This window comes from Ranitomeya imitator, chromosome 1 (assembly GCF_032444005.1).
Source record: "Ranitomeya imitator isolate aRanImi1 chromosome 1, aRanImi1.pri, whole genome shotgun sequence".
NCBI lineage: Eukaryota > Metazoa > Chordata > Amphibia > Anura > Dendrobatidae > Ranitomeya > Ranitomeya imitator.
The window spans coordinates 150,429,636-150,448,532 of record NC_091282.1 but is presented as its reverse complement, the minus strand read 5'-3'; the positions used below and the strand labels follow the sequence as shown (position 1 = coordinate 150,448,532).

The following is an 18,897-nucleotide window of genomic DNA, read 5'->3' as shown; positions in this document are numbered from 1 at the left end:
ATTCCCATAAATATATTTCTTTATCTAAATAAAAAAAAAAAAAACAATAAAAGTACACATATTTAGTATCGCCGCGTCCGTAACGGCCCGACCTATAAAACTGGCCCACTAGTTAACCCCTTCAGTAAACACCGTAAGAAAAAAAAAAAAAAAACGAGGCAAAAAACAACGCTTTATTATCATACCGCCGAACAAAAAGTGGAATAACACGCGATCAAAAAGACAGATATAAATAAGCATGGTACCGCTGAAAACGTCATCTTGTCCCGCAAAAAACGAGCTGCCATACAGCATCATCAGCAAAAAAATAAAAAAGTTATAGTCCTGAGAATAAAGCGATGCCAAAATAATTATTTTTTCTATAAAATAGTTTTTATCGTATAAAAGCGCCAAAACATAAAAAAATGATATAAATGAGGTGTCGCTGTAATCGTTCTGACCCGAAGAATAAAACTGCTTTATCAATTTTACCAAACGCGGAACGGTATAAACGCCTCCCCCAAAAGAAATTCATGAATAGCTGGTTTTTGGTCATTCTGCCTCACAAAAATCGGAATAAAAAGCGATCAAAAAATGTCACGTGCCCGAAAATGTTACCAATAAAAACGTCAACTCGTCCCGCAAAAAACAAGACCTCACATGACTCTGTGGACCAAAATATAGAAAAATTATAGCTCTCAAAATGTGGTAACGCAAAAAATATTTTTTGCAATAAAAAGCGTCTTTCAGTGTGTGACGGCTGCCAATCATAAAAATCCGCTAAAAAACCCGCTATAAAAGTAAATCAAACCCCCCTTCATCACCCCCTTAGTTAGGGAAAAATTTAAAAAATGTATTTATTTCCATTTTCCCATTAGGGCTAGGGTTAGAGTTAGGGCTAGGGTTAGGGCTAGGGTTAGGGCTAGGGCTAGGGCTAGGGTTAGGGCTAGGGTTAGGGCTAGGGTTAGGGTTAGGGCTAAGGTTAGGGCTAGGGTTAGGGCTAGGGTTAGGGCTAGGGCTAGGGTTAGGGCTAGGGTTAGGATTAGGGTTAGGGCTAGGGTTAGGGCTAGGGCTACAGTTTGGGTTGGGGCTAAAGTTACAGTTAGGGTTTAGATTACATTTACGGTTGGGAATAGGGTTGGGATTAGGGTTAGGGGTGTGTCTGGGTTAGAGGTGTGGTTAGGGTTACTGTTGGGATTAGGGTTAGGGATGTGTTTGGATTAGGGTTTCAGTTATAATTGTGGGGTTTCCACTGTTTAGGCACATCAGGGGCTCTCCAAACGCGACATGGCGTCCGATCTCAATTCCAGCCAATTCTGCGTTGAAAAAGTAAAACAGTGCTTCTTCCCTTCCGAGCTCTACCGTGTGCCCAAACAGGGGTTTACCCCAACATATGGGGTATCAGCGTACTCAGGACAAATAGGACAACAACTTTTGGGGTCCAATTTCTCCTGTTACCCTTGGGAAAATACAAAACTCGGGGCTAAAACATATTTTTTGTGGGAAAAAAAAGATTTTTTATTTTCACGGCTCTGCGTTATAAACTGTAGTGAAACACTTGGGGGTTCAAAGTTCTCACAACACATCTAGATTAGTTCCCTGGGGGGTCTAGTTTCCAATATGGGGTCACTTGTGGGGGGTTTCTACTGTTTAGGTACATTAGGGGTTCTGCAAACGCAATGTGACGTCTGCAGACCATTCCATCTAAGTCTGCATTCCAAATGGCGCTCCTTCCCTTCCGAGCTCTGCCATGCGCTCAAACGGTGGTTTCCCCCAACATACGGGGTATCAGCGTACTCAGGACAAATTGGACAACAACTTCTGGGGTCGAATTTCTCCTCTTACCCTCGGGAAAATACAAAACTGGGGGCTAAAAAATAATTTTTGTGGGAAAAAATTTTTGTTTTATTTTTACGGCTCTCCATTATAAACTTCTGTGAAGCCCTTGGTGGGTCAAAGCGCTCAGCACACATCTAGATAAGTTCCTAAGGGGGTCTACTTTCCAAAATGGTGTCACTTGTGGGGGGTTTCTACTGTTTAGGTACATTAGGGGCTCTGCAAACGCAATGTGACACCTGCAGACCATTCCATCTAAGTCTGCATTCAAATGGCACTCCTTCCCTTCTGAGCCCTCCCATGTGCCCAAACAGTGGTTCCCCCCACATATGGTGTATCATCACACTCAGGACAAATTGGGCAACAAATTTTGGGGTCCAATTTCTCCTGTTACCCTCAGGAAAATACAAAACTGGGGGCTAAAAAAATAATTTTTGTGGGAAAAAAATTTTGTTTTATTTTTACGGTTCTGCATTATAAACTTCTGTGAAGCACTTGGTGGGTCAAAGTGCTCACCACACCTCTAGATAAGTTCCTTAGGGGGTCTACTTTCCAAAATGGTGTCACTTGTGGGGGGTTTCAATGTTTAGGCACATCAGTGGCTCTTCAAACGCAACATGGCGTCCCATCTCAATTCCTGTCAATTTTGCATTGAAAAGTCAAACGGCGCTCCTTCCCTTCCGAGCTCTCCCATCCACCCAAACAGTGGTTTACCCCCACATATGGGCTATCAGCGTACTCAGGACAAATTGTACAACAACTTTTGGGGTCCAATTTCTTCTCTTACCCTTGGGAAAATAAAAAATTGGGGGCGAAAAGATAATTTTTGTGAAAAAATATGATTTTTTATTTTTACGGTTCTACATTATAAACTTCTGTGAAGCACTTGGTGGGTCAAAGTGCTCACCACACCTCTAGATAAGTTCCTTAGGGGGTCTACTTTCCAAAATGGTGTCACTTGTGGGGGGTTTCAATGTTTAGCCACATCAGTGGCTCTCCAAACGAAACATGGCGTCCCATCTCAATTCCAGTCAATTTTGCATTGAAAAGTCAAATGGCACTCCTTCGCTTCCGAGCTCTGCCATGCGCCCAAACAGTGGTTTACCCCCACATGTGGGGTATTGGCATACTCAGGACAAATTGTACAACAATGTTTGGGGTCCATTTTCTCCTGTTACCCTTGGTAAAATAAAACAAATTGGAGCTGAATTAAATTTTTTGTGAAAAAAAGTTAAATGTTCATTTTTATTTAAACATTCAAAAAATTCCTGTGAAGCACCAGAAGGGTTAATAAACTTCTTGAATATGGTTTTGAGCACCTTGAGGGGTGTAGTTTTTAGAATGGTGTCACACTTGGGTATTTTCTATCATATAGACCCCTCAAAATGACTTCAAATGAGATGTGGTCCCTAAAATAAAATGGTGTTGTAGAAATGAGAAATTGCTGGTCAACTTTTAACCCTTATAACTCCCTAACAAAAAAAAATGTTGGTTCCAAAATTGTGCTGATGTAAAGTAGACATGTGGGAAATGTTACTTATTAAGTATTTTGTGTGACATATCTCTGTGATTTAATTGCATAAAAATTCAAAGTTGGAAAATTGCGAAATTTTCATAATTTTCGCCAAATTTCCGTTTTTTTCACAAATAAACGCAGGTACTATCAAAGAATTTTTACCATTGTCATGAAGTACAATATGTCACGAGAAAACATTGTCAGAATCACCAGGATCCATTGAAGCGTTCCAGAGTTATAACCTCATAAAGGGACAGTGGTCAGAATTGTAAAAATTGGCCCGGTCATTAACGTGCAAACCACCCTTGGGGGTAAAGGGGTTAAGCGGTCTATAATGGCGGTGTCTATAATAAACAATAATACGTGCGACCTTCAAGAGGGACGGTGATGACAAATCTCAAATGGTCACTCAAAAGTCATAATAGAGATGGAATAATTAAATAGGCTCTGTTTTAGATATAATTATTCCCACCGCATGGGAAAAATTAGTGGAGAAATAACAGTGTCCTTGCAAAAATGTGCATGCAGAAAAAAGGGAAAAAAGGAAGTATGGTTAAAAAATAATAATATAAAAAAGGGAAGGGCCCCAGCCGCTGGCATAGCTTCACTAAAAAGGGGAGGTAGTTCGGCGTGCTGCAATCGGATTAAACCGGGTCGGAAATCCGATGCATATAAGCCACTGGTTATCCCTGAAGAAGGAAAGCGCTTCTTTCCGAAACGCGTTGGATTTTTTGGTCCTTTCTGCTATCCGTACTCTTACACTGTCAGAACTTTAAACTATCCCGCCGCCTCATGTGACCTGTGATGTCACGGCAGGTCCTGCTCCGTTATCGCACACTGCGAGGGGACAGTGACTACAGCGGGCATCAGTGATTCTCCAAGCAACACAGGACTCCGGACACCTACACCAGCAGAAGCCACAAGAAAAGAGCATCTCTCTCTTACTCATAACCAGCGCTCTGCACAAGGTAACCAGCGACTTACATGCATCGGATTTCCGACCCGGTTTAATCCGATTGCAGCACGCCAAACTACCTCCCCTTTTTAGTGAAGCTCTGCCACCGGCCGGGGCAGCTTCCCTTGTTTTTATTATTATTTTAGGTATACACTCATGGTGGGAACACAGCCTAGACAGCCAGGTACACACTTATGGTGGCAACACAGCCTAGACTGCCAGGTACACACTCATGGTGGGAACACAGCCTACACTGCCAGGTACACACTCACGGTGGGAACACAGCCTAAACAGCCAGGTACACACTTATGGTGGCAACACAGCCTAGACTGCCAGGTACACACTCATGGTGGGAACACAGCCTTGACTGGCAGGTACGCACTCATGGTGGGAACACAGCCTAGACTGCCAGGTACACACTCATGGTGGGAACACAGCCTAGACTGCCAGGTACACACTCATGGTGGGAACACAGCCTAGACTGCCAGGTACGCACTCATGGTGGGAACACAGCCTAGACTGGCAGGTACGCACTCATGGTGGGAACACAGCCTAGACTGCAAGGTACACACTCATGGTGGGAACACAGCCTAGACTGCCAAGTACACACTCATGGTGGGTACACAGCCTAGACTGCAAGGTACACACTCATGGTGGGAACACAGCCTAGACAGCCAGGTACATACTCATGGTGGGAACACAGCCTAGACAGCCACGTACACACTTCATGGTGGGAACACAGCCTAGACAGCCAGGTACACACTTCATGGTGGGAACACAGCCTACACAGCCAGGTACACACTTCATGGTGGGAACAAAGCCTAGACAGCCAGGTACACACTTCATGGTGGGAACACAGCCTAGACTGCCAGGTACACACTCATGGTGGGAACACAGCCTAGACTGGCAGGTACGCACTCATGGTGGGAACACAGCCTAGACTGCCAGGTACGCTTACAGGAAGGCTCGCCTGCTGACAACAATGACACTAACTGACAACATTAGCTGCACATCAAACATTCTTCTTTCCAAGATGTTTGCTGTCAAAATTAAAACAGGGTCAAGTTTAGAACGAGGATTTTCACTCACCTGAATAAGCATCCAGACGAATTGAGAGAGGTAGAAATAATGTGTGATAGATGCTAAACCTGCACAGCTTTCATTGGAGAGTTCAGGGCTAATGTAAGCCGAGGCCAGAAATGAGATCTGCAACAGAACACAAGGCCCCATTATAAAAATGTTACACTGTAAGAGTCCATCAACAATGCAATTACACCAAACAGGACTCGGACTTCATTAGGTATTTCCATTATTGGCAAAATGGAAATCAAGAGAAACTTTCAATGTAAGGACTAAGGGGATCTAAAATACAGATGCAGTAATCTGGTTCCAATTTAAATAGAATCTACTATCTAATTTGAGAGCAGCATAATATAGAAACAGAGACCCTGATTCCAGCGATGTGTCACTAACTGGGCTGATTGATGTAGTTTTTATAAAATCACTGTTTTATCAGCAGGAGATTATCACTAGTGGACTAGTAAACCTTCTGCCATGTAGTCCATATTTATAAGCTCTGTATAACCCACCCCCACTAATTGCCATCGTTCTGCCTATACACAGTGTACACAGAAATTTGCCAAACAGTGGTGTGGGCGGGTTTATACAGAGCTCAGCATTTTATCAGCAGGAGATTATCACCAAAGGAATAGTAAACCTGATGCCATGTAGTCCTCCATATTTATAAACTCTGTAAAACCTGCGCCCCACTAATTGGCATATTTCTACCTATGCACAGTGAACACAGAAAGTTGCCAATCAGTGGTGTGGGCGGGTAATACAGAGCTCAGAATTCCGAGAACTGCTAGATCTGCAGCAGAGAAAAAAGGGATTTTATCAAATGTGCAGTAAGCAGCCCAGTATGTGACATATCCCTGGAATCAGGGTCTCTGCTCCTACATCATGCTGCTCTCAGATGGGGTAGCAAAAAGCTGGTGGCACATTATCTTTAAAGAGTAATGGCTGCATTTTTCATTTCTTTTTTCAACAAAATAAATAGTACACGTAAAGTTTAAACTCTGGTCACAAGAGCTGAAAAAACGGTAACAAAATATTCTTTTTTATGTTTAGGGGCAATATATTATTTTAATCTTGACTTTGTGTTTTTTTTTGCTATAAGAAACTAAAAAAAGTTAAACTGACATTAAATTCATATATAATTGAGGCCAACGTCCCCTTTCTGCTACCCAGGTATGATTGATTAACTACAATGAAAAACTGTCATCATAGCTGATGGAGAAATTAGGAAGCCCACCCGGGATATATATCATCCAGCCACTGATTATGTCATAGGTAAAATGACATGTGCGTTTATTAAGTGCAGCACGCAAGAGAATGGATGGGATTCAATAATCAGCAGTTACCTTCTCTAGATGATCAATATATGGCCGGCGAATACGGACGAGTGCTGTGCGAGAAAACATCGCAATGCAAGCCTATGGGTGCGAGAAAAAAATCACACAGCACTCGGAACATGCGAGTGCTGTCCGATTTTTATGCACGGGTGTTCTTTGAAAAGCCGGCAATTCATGTGCCGCATACAGTAAAATCACAGAGTGACAGTTTACAATAGAATAGATATACACATAGCATACATATATATATATATATATGTCTATCTATAATATATATGTATATAGATATATAGATAGATAGAATACATATATGTTCAGTTTGTCTGATTTTTCTGAGTTTGTCTGAGTAAAATATAAGTTGTTCTTTTATTCTATAAACTACTGACAACATGTCTCCGAAGTTCTAAGCAATAAATTTTGTATTTTTTTCTGAAAAGAAGAAATGGTCAAAAATTGAAAAAAAAAAACCCCTAGTGCTTTCAGACCTCAAATAATGCAAAGAAAACAAGTTCATAATCATTTAGAAACAACAATACTAAGGTTTTAACTCATGGAGAGTTCAGAAATCAATATTTTGTGGAATAACCATGAATTTTAATCACAGCTTTCATGCGTCTTGGCATGCTTTCCACCAGTCTTTCACACTGCTTCAGGCACAACAATTTAAGTAGTTCTTTGTTTGATGGCTTGTGACTATCCATCATCCTCCTGATTACATTTCAGAGGTTTTCAATGGGGTTCAGGTCTGGAGACTGGGCTGCGCATGACAGGGTTTTGATGTGGTGGTCTCTTAATTTTTACCAGAGCTATATATATATATATATATTACATAGATAGATAGAAGAAAAGCCGATAATTCAGCAGCCGCCTAGTGTAAAATCACTGCAGGAGCCGACAGCATACAATAGATGGATTACATACAGTAAATACATATAGAATAGGTAGATATACAGATAGATGTCTGTGACAAATACAATTAGTACAGTGTGTGTGCAGCTTACTGTACATGTATTTAATTAGTAATTTTTGTAACCAGCAGAGGGAAACCCAATGGCTGAGAGCCGATGTTTATAGCCTGGGAAGGGGGTAATACCCATGGAGCTTCCCAGGCTATTAATATCAGCTTACAGCTGTATACTTAGCCTTTACTTGCTATTAAAATGGGGAACCCTAAAAAATGACTTCTATAATAAATCTTAATTAAACCATACTTCTGACCTTGCCCATTCCACCGACGCCATTGTCATCTGCAAAAGAGTTTAAAAAACCAAACAACTATATTCCTCACCTTTCCGTAAAGATGATGATAATCCATTTGTCCCACGACGGGTCTAGCTCTGCTACATCTAGATGGCAGGCTACATGGTTGCATGATGCGGCCACACCGCCTGCCATCCAGCAGATACACTGAGCAGCATGTGCTCAGTGTCTCCCTGTGAACTTCAATTCTCTGTCTGAGGGCACAGTGAGCGTGAGAAAGTTCTCCTGCTCACGGTGCCATCAGACAGGTCCTGCGAGTTCACAGCCAATGAACTCACTTTACCTTTCTGACGTCAGTGTGAGCGCCGTGGGAACATTTCCCACCGTGCTAGCGCTGACGCCACATAGAAAACTTATGGAGGGAGTTGAAGCACCGAGTTGCCAAGCGACAGCCTCAAAATATTAATGATTTAGAAATGATCTGCAAAGAGGAGTGGACCATAATTCCTCCTTATCTGTGTTGCAAACCTCATTATCAACTACAAAAATTGTTTGACTGCTGTGCTTTCCAACAAGGTTTTTGCTACCAAGTATTAAGTCTTGTTTGCCAGAGGGATCAAATACGTATTGCTGACTGCAAAATGTAAATAAATGTATATAATTTATACAATATGACTTTCTGGATTTTATTTTTGATATTTTATGTCTCAATGTTAAAATTAACCTACCTTTAAAATTATAGACTGTTCATGTCTTTGTCAGTGGCAAACTTACAAAATCAGCAAGGGATCAAATGCTTATTTCCCCCAATATATATATATATATATATATATATATATATACAGTGGGGCAAAAAAGTATTTAGTCAGTCAGCAATAGTGAAAGTTCCACCACTTAAAAAGATGAGAGGCGTCTGTAATTTACATCATAGGTTGACCTCAACTATGGGAGACAAACTGAGAAAAAAAAATCCAGAAAATCACATTGTCTGTTTTTTTTATCATTTTATTTGCATATTATGGTGGAAAATAAGTATTTGGTCAGAAACAAACAATCAAGATTTCTGGCTCTCACAGACCTGTAACTTCTTCTTTAAGAGTCTCCTCTTTCCTCCACTCATTACCTGTAGTAATGGCACCTGTTTAAACTTGTTATCAGTATAAAAAGACACCTGTGCACACCCTCAAACAGTCTGACTCCAAACTACACTATGGTGAAGACCAAAGAGCTGTCAAAGGACACCAGAAACAAAATTGTAGCCCTGCACCAGGCTGGGAAGACTGAATCTGCAATAGCCAACCAGCTTGGAGTGAAGAAATCAACAGTGGGAGCAATAATTAGAAAATGGAAGACATACAAGACCACTGATAATCTCCCTCGATCTGGGGCTCCACGCAAAATCCCACCCCGTGGGGTCAGAATGATCACAAGAATGGTGAGCAAAAATCCCAGAACCACGCGGGGGGACCTAGTGAATGAACTGCAGAGAGCTGGGACCAATGTAACAAGGCCTACCATAAGTAACACACTACGCCACCATGGACTCAGATCCTGCAGTGCCAGACGTGTCCGACTGCTTAAGCCAGTACATGTCCGGGCCCGTCTGAAGTTTGCTAGAGAGCATTTGGATGATCCAGAGGAGTTTTGGGAGAATGTCCTATGGTCTGATGAAACCAAACTGGAACTGTTTGGTAGAAACACAACTTGTCGTGTTTGGAGGAAAAAGCATACTGAGTTACATCCATCAAACACCATACCTACTGTAAAGCATGGTGGTGGAAACATCATGCTTTGGGGCTGTTTCTCTGCAAAGGGGCCAGGACGACTGATCCGGGTACATGAAAGAATGAATGGGGCCATGTATCGTGAGATTTTGAGTGCAAACCTTCTTCCATCAGCAAGGGCATTGAAGATGAAATGTGGCTGGGTCTTTCAACATGACAATGATCCAAAGCACACCGCCAGGGCAACGAAGGAGTGGCTTCGTAAGAAGCATTTCAAGGTCCTGGAGTGGCCTAGCCAGTCTCCAGATCTCAACCCTATAGAAAACCTTTGGAGGGAGTTGAAAGTCCGTGTTGCCAAGCGAAAAGCCAAAAACATCACTGCTCTAGAGGAGATCTGCATGGAGGAATGGGCCAACATACCAACAACAGTGTGTGGCAACCTTGTGAAGACTTACAGAAAACGTTTGATCTCTGTCATTGCCAACAAAGGATATATTACAAAGTATTGAGATGAAATTTTGTTTCTGACCAAATACTTATTTTCCACCATAATATGCAAATAAAATGATAAAAAAACAGACAATGTGATTTTCTGGATTTTTTTTTCTCAGTTTGCCTCCCATAGTTGAGGTCTACCTATGATGTAAATTACAGACGCCTCTCATCTTTTTAAGTGGTGGAACTTTCACTATTGCTGACTGACTAAATACTTTTTTGCCCCACTGTATATATATATATATATATATATATATATATATATATATATATACCCTGTATATATACACACACACATCCTTTGTACATCTGAAACTTGTAAAATAAACACTTTTAAAATAAGAATACTGGTAAGAAGCAGCTAAATGTGTGCCTTTATACGAACAAGAATTTGAATTCTAGTTTTCTTTCTCGATTACGGTAATTAAGAATATTGTTATAGGATTTACTATAAAAACCACGGGAAGATCAGAAATCACAGTTGGAGAGTGCAGAGACCACAAGAAACTCATCTGAATAAAAAATGCCATGAACTTGCTTACCCAGAGGTAATTGGATTAATGCAGTCTTACTTTTGATTAGATAAGCCCAGTAACATGTCACGGCATGGTTGTTTTTGAGCTCTCCAAAGTATTCAAGTTCATGTATTAACAAAAACTAAATTTGTCTGTGAAAGCAAAAAGTGAACAATGAGAGGATGGCAGATATATTATTGTGCAACTGAGGGTCTCTTTAACAGATTAGTACTCCAACGACTTTAACGAAGGTGTCACATCAGGCAATGGCTCATATATTGATATTCTATTATGACCCAAAGAAAAAAAATGTGTTTGGGAAGAAGAAAAAAACAAACGGCACCCTTTTTTCTTTTTCTTTTACTAGGAACAGGAGTTAGTAGGTCTAATAGTTACTCTAATATCTATCTATCTATCTATCTATCTATCTATCTATCTATCTATCTATGTATCCTTCTATCTACTCTATGTGATAATACCTGTGTGGACCAAATATCATGGACATGATTAAAAGTTTTATTGGAATGCATGTCGGTAAAGACTAAAACAAAAAAGTTGAGGACACCATAGAGTGAGGATATGGCCGCTTATTAAAGACAATAGGACAAATGGATGTAGAGCGGAGTCCACAGCTATAACGAGATAGAAACTCTTTCCACCACGGAGCACCGGTTGCGTCGATATTGTTGAATTTTATTAGATATTTTCTTGCTGTGTTTTATTAGTGATTTGCTTGCTCATCATTTCATCCTCAGGAATCAATGTTTCGATTCAGTGCTAGCAAGCAGAGGGAAGGCGAGCAGACTGGAGTTTTGGAGATGGATTGTTGGTTGGAGGGGTATCCATGAGCTACAGTCGTGATATCCATCGTCTGGAGGAACATAGGCTGTGACGGCACACTATACCGGCTGGAGATACCAAAACCTGTGGGCCAACCAAAAGTTGGGAGACAGTGGTATGGACTGGTACGGGGCCAGTGGAACTACCAATCTCAGATTGGGAACTTGTAGACTGAGGACATTGTAGATTGGGCATCTACATGGATTTGTTGTACAACCATGGATGTATGGAATAAATATAGTTGCATCGTTAACCTGCCTAGGTGATTTTTCTAACCCACAACATCAGATCCTCACACATATATATTGTATGATGAGAAATAATGCAATTTTCAATTATTTTTTAAAATAAAACAATTCTATTGCTTAGCATTTTCAAGATCTCTTCTTGAAGTCTGAATAAAAACCTTAATTGTCCATTTGAAAAGACTTTAAATGTGTCTTGGTCATAACTGCTTAGCATTTTCTTACCAGAGAAAAAGATTCATCATAAACTCACATAGACCTAAAACGTAAGTAAAATTGCCCTGCCCCCATAAAATGTAATATAACATGCATACTGCTCTTCATACTTACATATAGAGAGTCTTACCACACACACTAACAGTATTGCTACACCATACATAAAAATAGTACCGCCATCCTGTGCATAGTAACGTAGGCACCGTCTTATTGATACTCTTATCAGCCGGCGCCTGCTCTGTAGCTACATTACACCGCTGGCCACACTGACTCCCCGGTGACAGACTCTCACCTTTCTTGCCTCTTCTGAGCAAGATAACAGTGAACAAGGCAATTAACGGCCGAAACATTGGTTGTTTTGCTATACCAAACTATTGTTTTTTGCCAAGCGTGTGTTAGCAATAAATACATAATATATCTTTGAAATCAACTATGTTCCTTAAGGTTTTTCTTACATTATTGCATCACGTTGTCAACTGACAGCGTGGAATGCATGGCCCTATCACCAGCAGTAATGATCTTACCGCCGATCAGAGGCAGTGTTGCAGCGCTGTTAGATTGCAGCTTGGCAAACAATGGCTTTTTGGGTACCCAGGGTTTGGGTACTGTTATGGTACCCAAAGCACACTTTTTTAACTATTCGACTGAACCCGCCAGACGTGAACATCCACGGGTTCGCCCATCACTACTCATGATGGGTCAAACCAGTAAGATGTCTCAAGACCTTTGCAACCATATTGTTGCAAAACATACTGATGGCATTGGTTACAGAAGAATTTCTAAACCACTGAAGGCTCCAGCAAGCACTGTGGAAAGTGCATTTCACCAAAAACTGCCACAACCAGGTGCTCTCGGCAAAATTTCACACAGAGGAGTGAAAATAATTATCACAAGCATTGCCCAAGAGCCAAGGATCATCTGCGGAAAGTTATAGAAAGACCAAGAATCAACAGGTACAACTGTTTCAAAGATAAGAATAAGCAATGCACTAATCCTCCATGACCTGTATGCACTCTCACCGCGCAAGACTCCATTGCTGAACAGAAAGCAAGGTAATGATTCCAAGCACACAACCAAGGAAACTCAATTGGTTTAACAAAAAGAAAATAAAGCTGCTAGAATGGCCCAGCCAATGACCTGACCAGAATCCTTTAGACAATTAATGGGAGGAACTAAGGCTCAGAGTTCATAGAAGGAGCCCATGGAATTTTCAGGATTTGAAGAACGTCTGTGTGGAAAAATGGGCCAAAATCACACCTGAGCAATGCAAGTGACTATTTTCTTCATACTGGAGGCATCTTGAAGCTGTAATCACCAACAAAGGCTTTTGTTTTAGAAATTTTACTAAATTTCAGTAAGCGTGTTCAATACTTTTTTCCTGTGACATTTTTCATTATTACAAGTAACTTAATTTATGGACATCTATGGTTTTATTAATTTGCCTGTGTGGATTGGATGGGTTGTACAGATATCTGATAAGAATTTCATGTCAATTGCACCTTTAGAAATACAGTCATGACCGAAGTGTTGGCACCCTTGAAATTTTTCCTGAAAATTAAGTATTTCTCCCAGAAAATTATTGCAATTAAACATGTTTTGTTATACACGTTTATTTCCTTTGTGTGTATTGGAACAACCCAAAAAACGTAGAAAAAAAAAGGCAAATTGGACATAATTTCACACAAAAAAAAATGGGATGCCCAAAATTGCTGTCACCCTAAATTAGTATTTGGTTGCACACTCTTTGGAATAAATAACTGCAATCAATCTGTTCCTATATTCATCAACAAGTTTCTTACACCTCTCAAATGGAATTTTGGGCCACTCTTCTTTTGCAAACTTCTCCATGTCTCTCATATTTTATGGGTGCCTTCTCCCAGCAGCAATGTTAATATAGCTCTACAGGTGTTCAATGGTATTTAGATCCAGTCTCATTGCTGGACACTTTAGAACTCTCCAGCACCTTGTTTCTAACCTTCATTATACTGCTGGAAGACACAAGACCTAGGATGCACTACATTGCGACTGAAAATCATTTGGTAATCTTCAGATTTCATGATGCATTGTGCACAGTCAAGGCACCCAGTGCAAGAAGCAGCAGAACACTCCCCAAATATCTTTGAACCTCCATCATATTTGACTGGAGGTACTGTGTTCCTTTCTTTGCAGGCCTCATTCTGTTTTCTGTAAGCACTAGAATTATGAACTTTACCAAAAAGCTGTATCTTGGTCTCATCCGTCCACAAGACTGTAGTCTAGCTTTTTTATGTCTGTGTCAACAGTGGGGTCCTCCTGGGTCTCCTGCCATAGTGTTTCATTTCATTCAAATTTCGACGGATAGTTTGCGATGATACTGATGCACCCTGAGCCTGTAGGACAGCTTGAATTTATTTGTAAGTTGATTGGGACTGCTTATTCACCTTTAGGACTTTTCTGTGTTGCAACTTTTCAGCAATTTTTCCCTGTCATCCACATCCAGGGAGATTAGCTACAGTGCCATGGGTTATAAAGGTCCTGATTGTATTGCGCACTGTGGACAAAGGAACATCAGGATCTCTGTAGATGGACTTGTAACCTTGATATTGTTAATATTTTTCAACAACTTTGGTTCTCAGTCCTCAGACAGTTCTCTTCCCCTCTTTCTGTTCTCCATGCTTAGTGTGACACACAGGCACCTTGCAACGATTGAGTCAACGTTTCCCCTTTCATCTAGTTTCGGCTGTGATTTTCATATTATCCACACCTGTTACTTGTCACTGGTGAGTTTGAACGAGCATCATATACTTGAAACAAAGTTGTTTACCCACAACTTTGGAAAGGTGTCAACAATTTTATCCTGCTCATTTTTTTGTGTGAAATTATGTAAAATTGACTTTTTTTTTCTTATTTTTTGTGTTGTTCAAATACAAATAAAATAAATAAACATGTGTATAACAAAACATGTGTAACTGTAATAATTTTTGAGGAAAAATACTTAATTTTCTGGAACAATTTCAACACTTTCAGCCATGACTGTATATTTACTTAGAAAATTTGTGACAAGACACTTATTTTTCACTTACTGTGTGTATACTGTATATTACACACATTCAATTCAACCAGGCAACCCCCACATGTACTTATGCTGGCTAACAGATGTAAATCATTCAGCTGTGGCAAGAAAAATTAAATCTCCGAGCAATAAAAAATACTCGGAGGACACCCGAGCATGCTCGAGAAATCTTGAGTAACGAGTATATTCGCTCATCACTAGTGCTTTTACATTATGGTAAACCAATAAAACCTTACAAATGGTGAAGTCAATGATAACTGGTGGAGCTAAATGTGGGCATGAGAAAGAGAGTTATTGTGAGTATGATGACAAATAAAAGTAGATGGGGCTTGGCAGAGTGTGTGGACCTCTATAACTAATTACGGTAATTTACTGGACTGCAGGGGACCAGGTGCACCTTAGCAGCTTCTTTTGTTCTTGTGTGTTGGGTCCAAACATTAACCATTTGTATACATACATATTACATACATATATACAGTTGTGCTGAAATGTTTACATACCCCGGCAGAATGTTTGCTTTCTTGGCCTTTTTTAAGAGAATATAAATGATAACACCAAAACTTTTTCTCCACTCATGGTTAATGGTTGGGTGAAGCCATTTATTGTCAAACTACTGTGTTTTCTCTTTTTACATCATAATGACATCCCAAAACATCCAAATGACCCTGATCAAAAGTTCACATACCCTGGTGATTTTGGCCTGAGAACATGCACAGAAGTTGACACAAATGGGTTTGACTGGCTACTAAAGGTAACATCCTGACCTGTGACCTGTTTGCTTGTAATCAGTGTATGTGCATAAAAGCTGAGTGAGTTTCTGGGATCCAGACAGACTCTGGCATCTTTCATCCAACCACTGACATTTCTGGTTTGTAAGTCATGAGGAAAGCAAAAGAATTGCCAACGGATCTATAGTAAAAAGGTAGTTGAACTGTATAAAACAGAAAAGGGATACAAAAAAGATATCCAAAGAATTGATAATGCCAGTCGGCAGCGTTCAAACTGTGATTAACAAATGGAAAATCAGTGGCTCTGTAAAAACACAACCACGGTCAGGTAGACTAACAAAAATGTCGTCCACATCTTTCAGGAAAATTGTTCGGGATGAAAAGAAAAACCCACAAATAACATCCGCTGAAATACAGGACTCTCTGAAAACTAGCAGTGTAGCTGTTTCAAGATGCACAAAAGGAGGCACTTGAAGAAAAATAGGCTGCATGGTCGAGTCTCCAAAAAAAAAGCCATTCCTGTGCAAATGCTACAAAGTATCTTGCCTACAATAGGCAAAACAGCACAGAGTCAAGTCTCACAACTTCTGGAACAAGGTAATTTGGAGTGATGAGACCAAAATTGAACTTTTTGGCCACAACCATAAACGTTATATTTGTAGAGAGGTCAACAAGGCCTATGATGAAAGGAGCGCCAATCCTACTGTAAAGCACGGAGGTGGATCACTGATGTTTTGGGGATGTGTGAGCTACAAAGGCACAGGAAACTTGGTCAAAGTTGAAGAAACGATGAATGCAGCACGCTATCAGCAAATACTGGAGGGAAATTTGCACTCATGAGCCCGGTAGCTGCGCATAGGACGCACTTGGACATCCCAACATGACAATGAATCAAAACACAAGGCCAAGTCGACCTGTCATTGGCTACAGCAGAACAAAGTGAAGGTTCTGGAATAGCCATCTCAGTTTCCTGACCTCAATGTCATTGAGCCACTCTGGAGAGATCTCCAGCGGGCAGTTTATGCTAGACAGCCCAGGAATTTACAGGAACTGGAGGCTTTTTGCCAAGATGAGTGGGCAGCTTTACCATCTGAGAAAATAAAGAACTTCATACACAACTAACACAAAAGACTTCAAGCTGTCATTGATTTTAGAGGGGGCAATACACAGTACTAAGAAATGGGGTATGTGAACTTTTGATCAGGGTCTTTTGAATGTTTTGGGTTGTCATTATGATTTAAAACGAGAAAACACAATAGTCTGACAATAAATGGCTTCACCCAACCACTAACCATGAGTGGACAAAAAGTTTAGGTGTTATCATTCATATTCTCTGAAAAAAGGCCAAGAAAGGAAAAATTCTGCCACGGTATGTAAACTTTTGAGCACAACTGTATATATTAAGCACACATATGCATACAGAGATACCATTAAATAGGTATTCTGAAGTTTTCTCTTGAGCAGCTCACAGTTCTACAGTCTCTTTATTTCCTGATCTCTGGGAGGGCGGGCACTCCTTTTAGGGTGACATTTCTTAAAAATAGGTGAGGTGTCACATTAGCAGAACTTGTGCGGTGTTTTATAGTTCTATTTTAGTCCATTCAGCTATCATTGTTCGTTCTGGAATCTGCACTGCTATCAATATATTTATATATAGAGAAAACAGGGCATTTAAATAAACACATGGCTCAGGAAGTTGAGAGCCATAAATAGGCCCTACTATGTGTAGCAGAATTTATCATCTGCTATGAGTGCCGGCCGGGGGGATGCTTACAGCAGATCAGCAATGACAACCCCAAGGGTCTCCTGCAGACCCCGGGTTGTCATACCAACCCATCGGCGCCCACTGTCATGTGACAGGGGTGCAGCTGGGATGAGCTGGTGTCTTGCTTCCGGCGCAATCATGTTAATTGCCACTGTAAGAGACTGACAGTGGCATTTAACATGTTAACAGCCGCAGGAAGACAGAGATTCCACCACACGGCTGTTAGGGGTACATGTTTAACTGATGAAATCAGCTGTCGTGCCGGAAAAGATGCGGGCTCAGCGCTGTAGCCCGCGTTAAAGGGGAAGACATGACATATGATGTATCTATACGTCATATGTCGTGAAGGGGTAAAGTTGAGGGTGCCAACAATGTTGTCCAGCTCATTTTTGGGGTTTTGTGTGAAATTATGTCATCTTTGTTTTCTCTGTTTTGTTTGTGCTGTTCCGATACACACAAAGCAAATAAACGTGCATAACAAAACATGTGTAATTGCAAAAATGTTCTGGGAGAAATATTTCATTTTGTGGAACAATATCAAGGGTGCCAACACTTTTGGCCATGACTGTATCTGCTATTCACATTCAGAGTTTGTGTAGCATTTCTCAACAATTCCTAATTATTCAGCAGAACAAAGAACCTGGTCTCAGCTCCCCCTTGTACAGATCTCTGTGTGAAGGACAGAGCTGTCTGTTGTTGGTACGGTTTGATTTGCTTGACTCTCTTTTTTTTTATTAAGAACATATCTTTGTGGGTTTTTTTTTCATTTATATTATTTCTGTATTTGGTAAATTCTCCATGAATTTCCATTAGAGATTCTACTAGTATGTTTGCTACAATTTATTGTTTGTAGGACATCTGTTCCAATAATAACAAACGATATGGGCATAAGTTTATAAATCGGAATGTTTTAACTAGAGGTATACTCATGTGTCTATACCTTGAGGATGTTTTTCTTCAGACAGATGAACTTTAACTCCTTAGGCTAGAAGCAGACCGTAATTACCTCCCCCTCCCCCCAAAAAATATTCTGCTGAGTAAGCGAGTTCAGGACATACAGGCGTAAGGACAGAACTGCACATTGTGTCCTCACCCATTACAATACTCCATTCATAACCCTCATAGAATATGATGTCTCCTGAATTTTTCTTCATAGTATAATACACAACAGTGAATTCCGTCACACACTATGATACCTCAAGTGTCCCCATGCCAGTATGATGCCCCCACAGTGACCCATAGGTAAAATGCCTGCATTTTGTCATCCCTAAAATATGATTCCCCCAGACTTCACCCACAGAATGATGACCCCACAGCAAAACCCCACAGTATAATGCCCCTATTATCCCCTAAACAGTCCCCAATTTGGTATGATGGCCACCATAGGCCCCCACACAGTATGATGTCCCCACAGGAC

General features: G+C 40.6%; 1 protein-coding gene across 1 annotated transcript in view; it reads right to left on the bottom strand.

The window, feature by feature from the left end:
- Positions 1-18,897, bottom strand: part of ADGRV1 (adhesion G protein-coupled receptor V1) — a 753,646-nt gene that overhangs the window by 124,527 nt on the left and 610,222 nt on the right. The window contains exon 84 of the mRNA XM_069745343.1: positions 5,376-5,492. Coding sequence (XP_069601444.1) covers positions 5,376-5,492 — 117 coding nt within the window. The remainder of the gene's footprint in view (positions 1-5,375; positions 5,493-18,897) is intronic.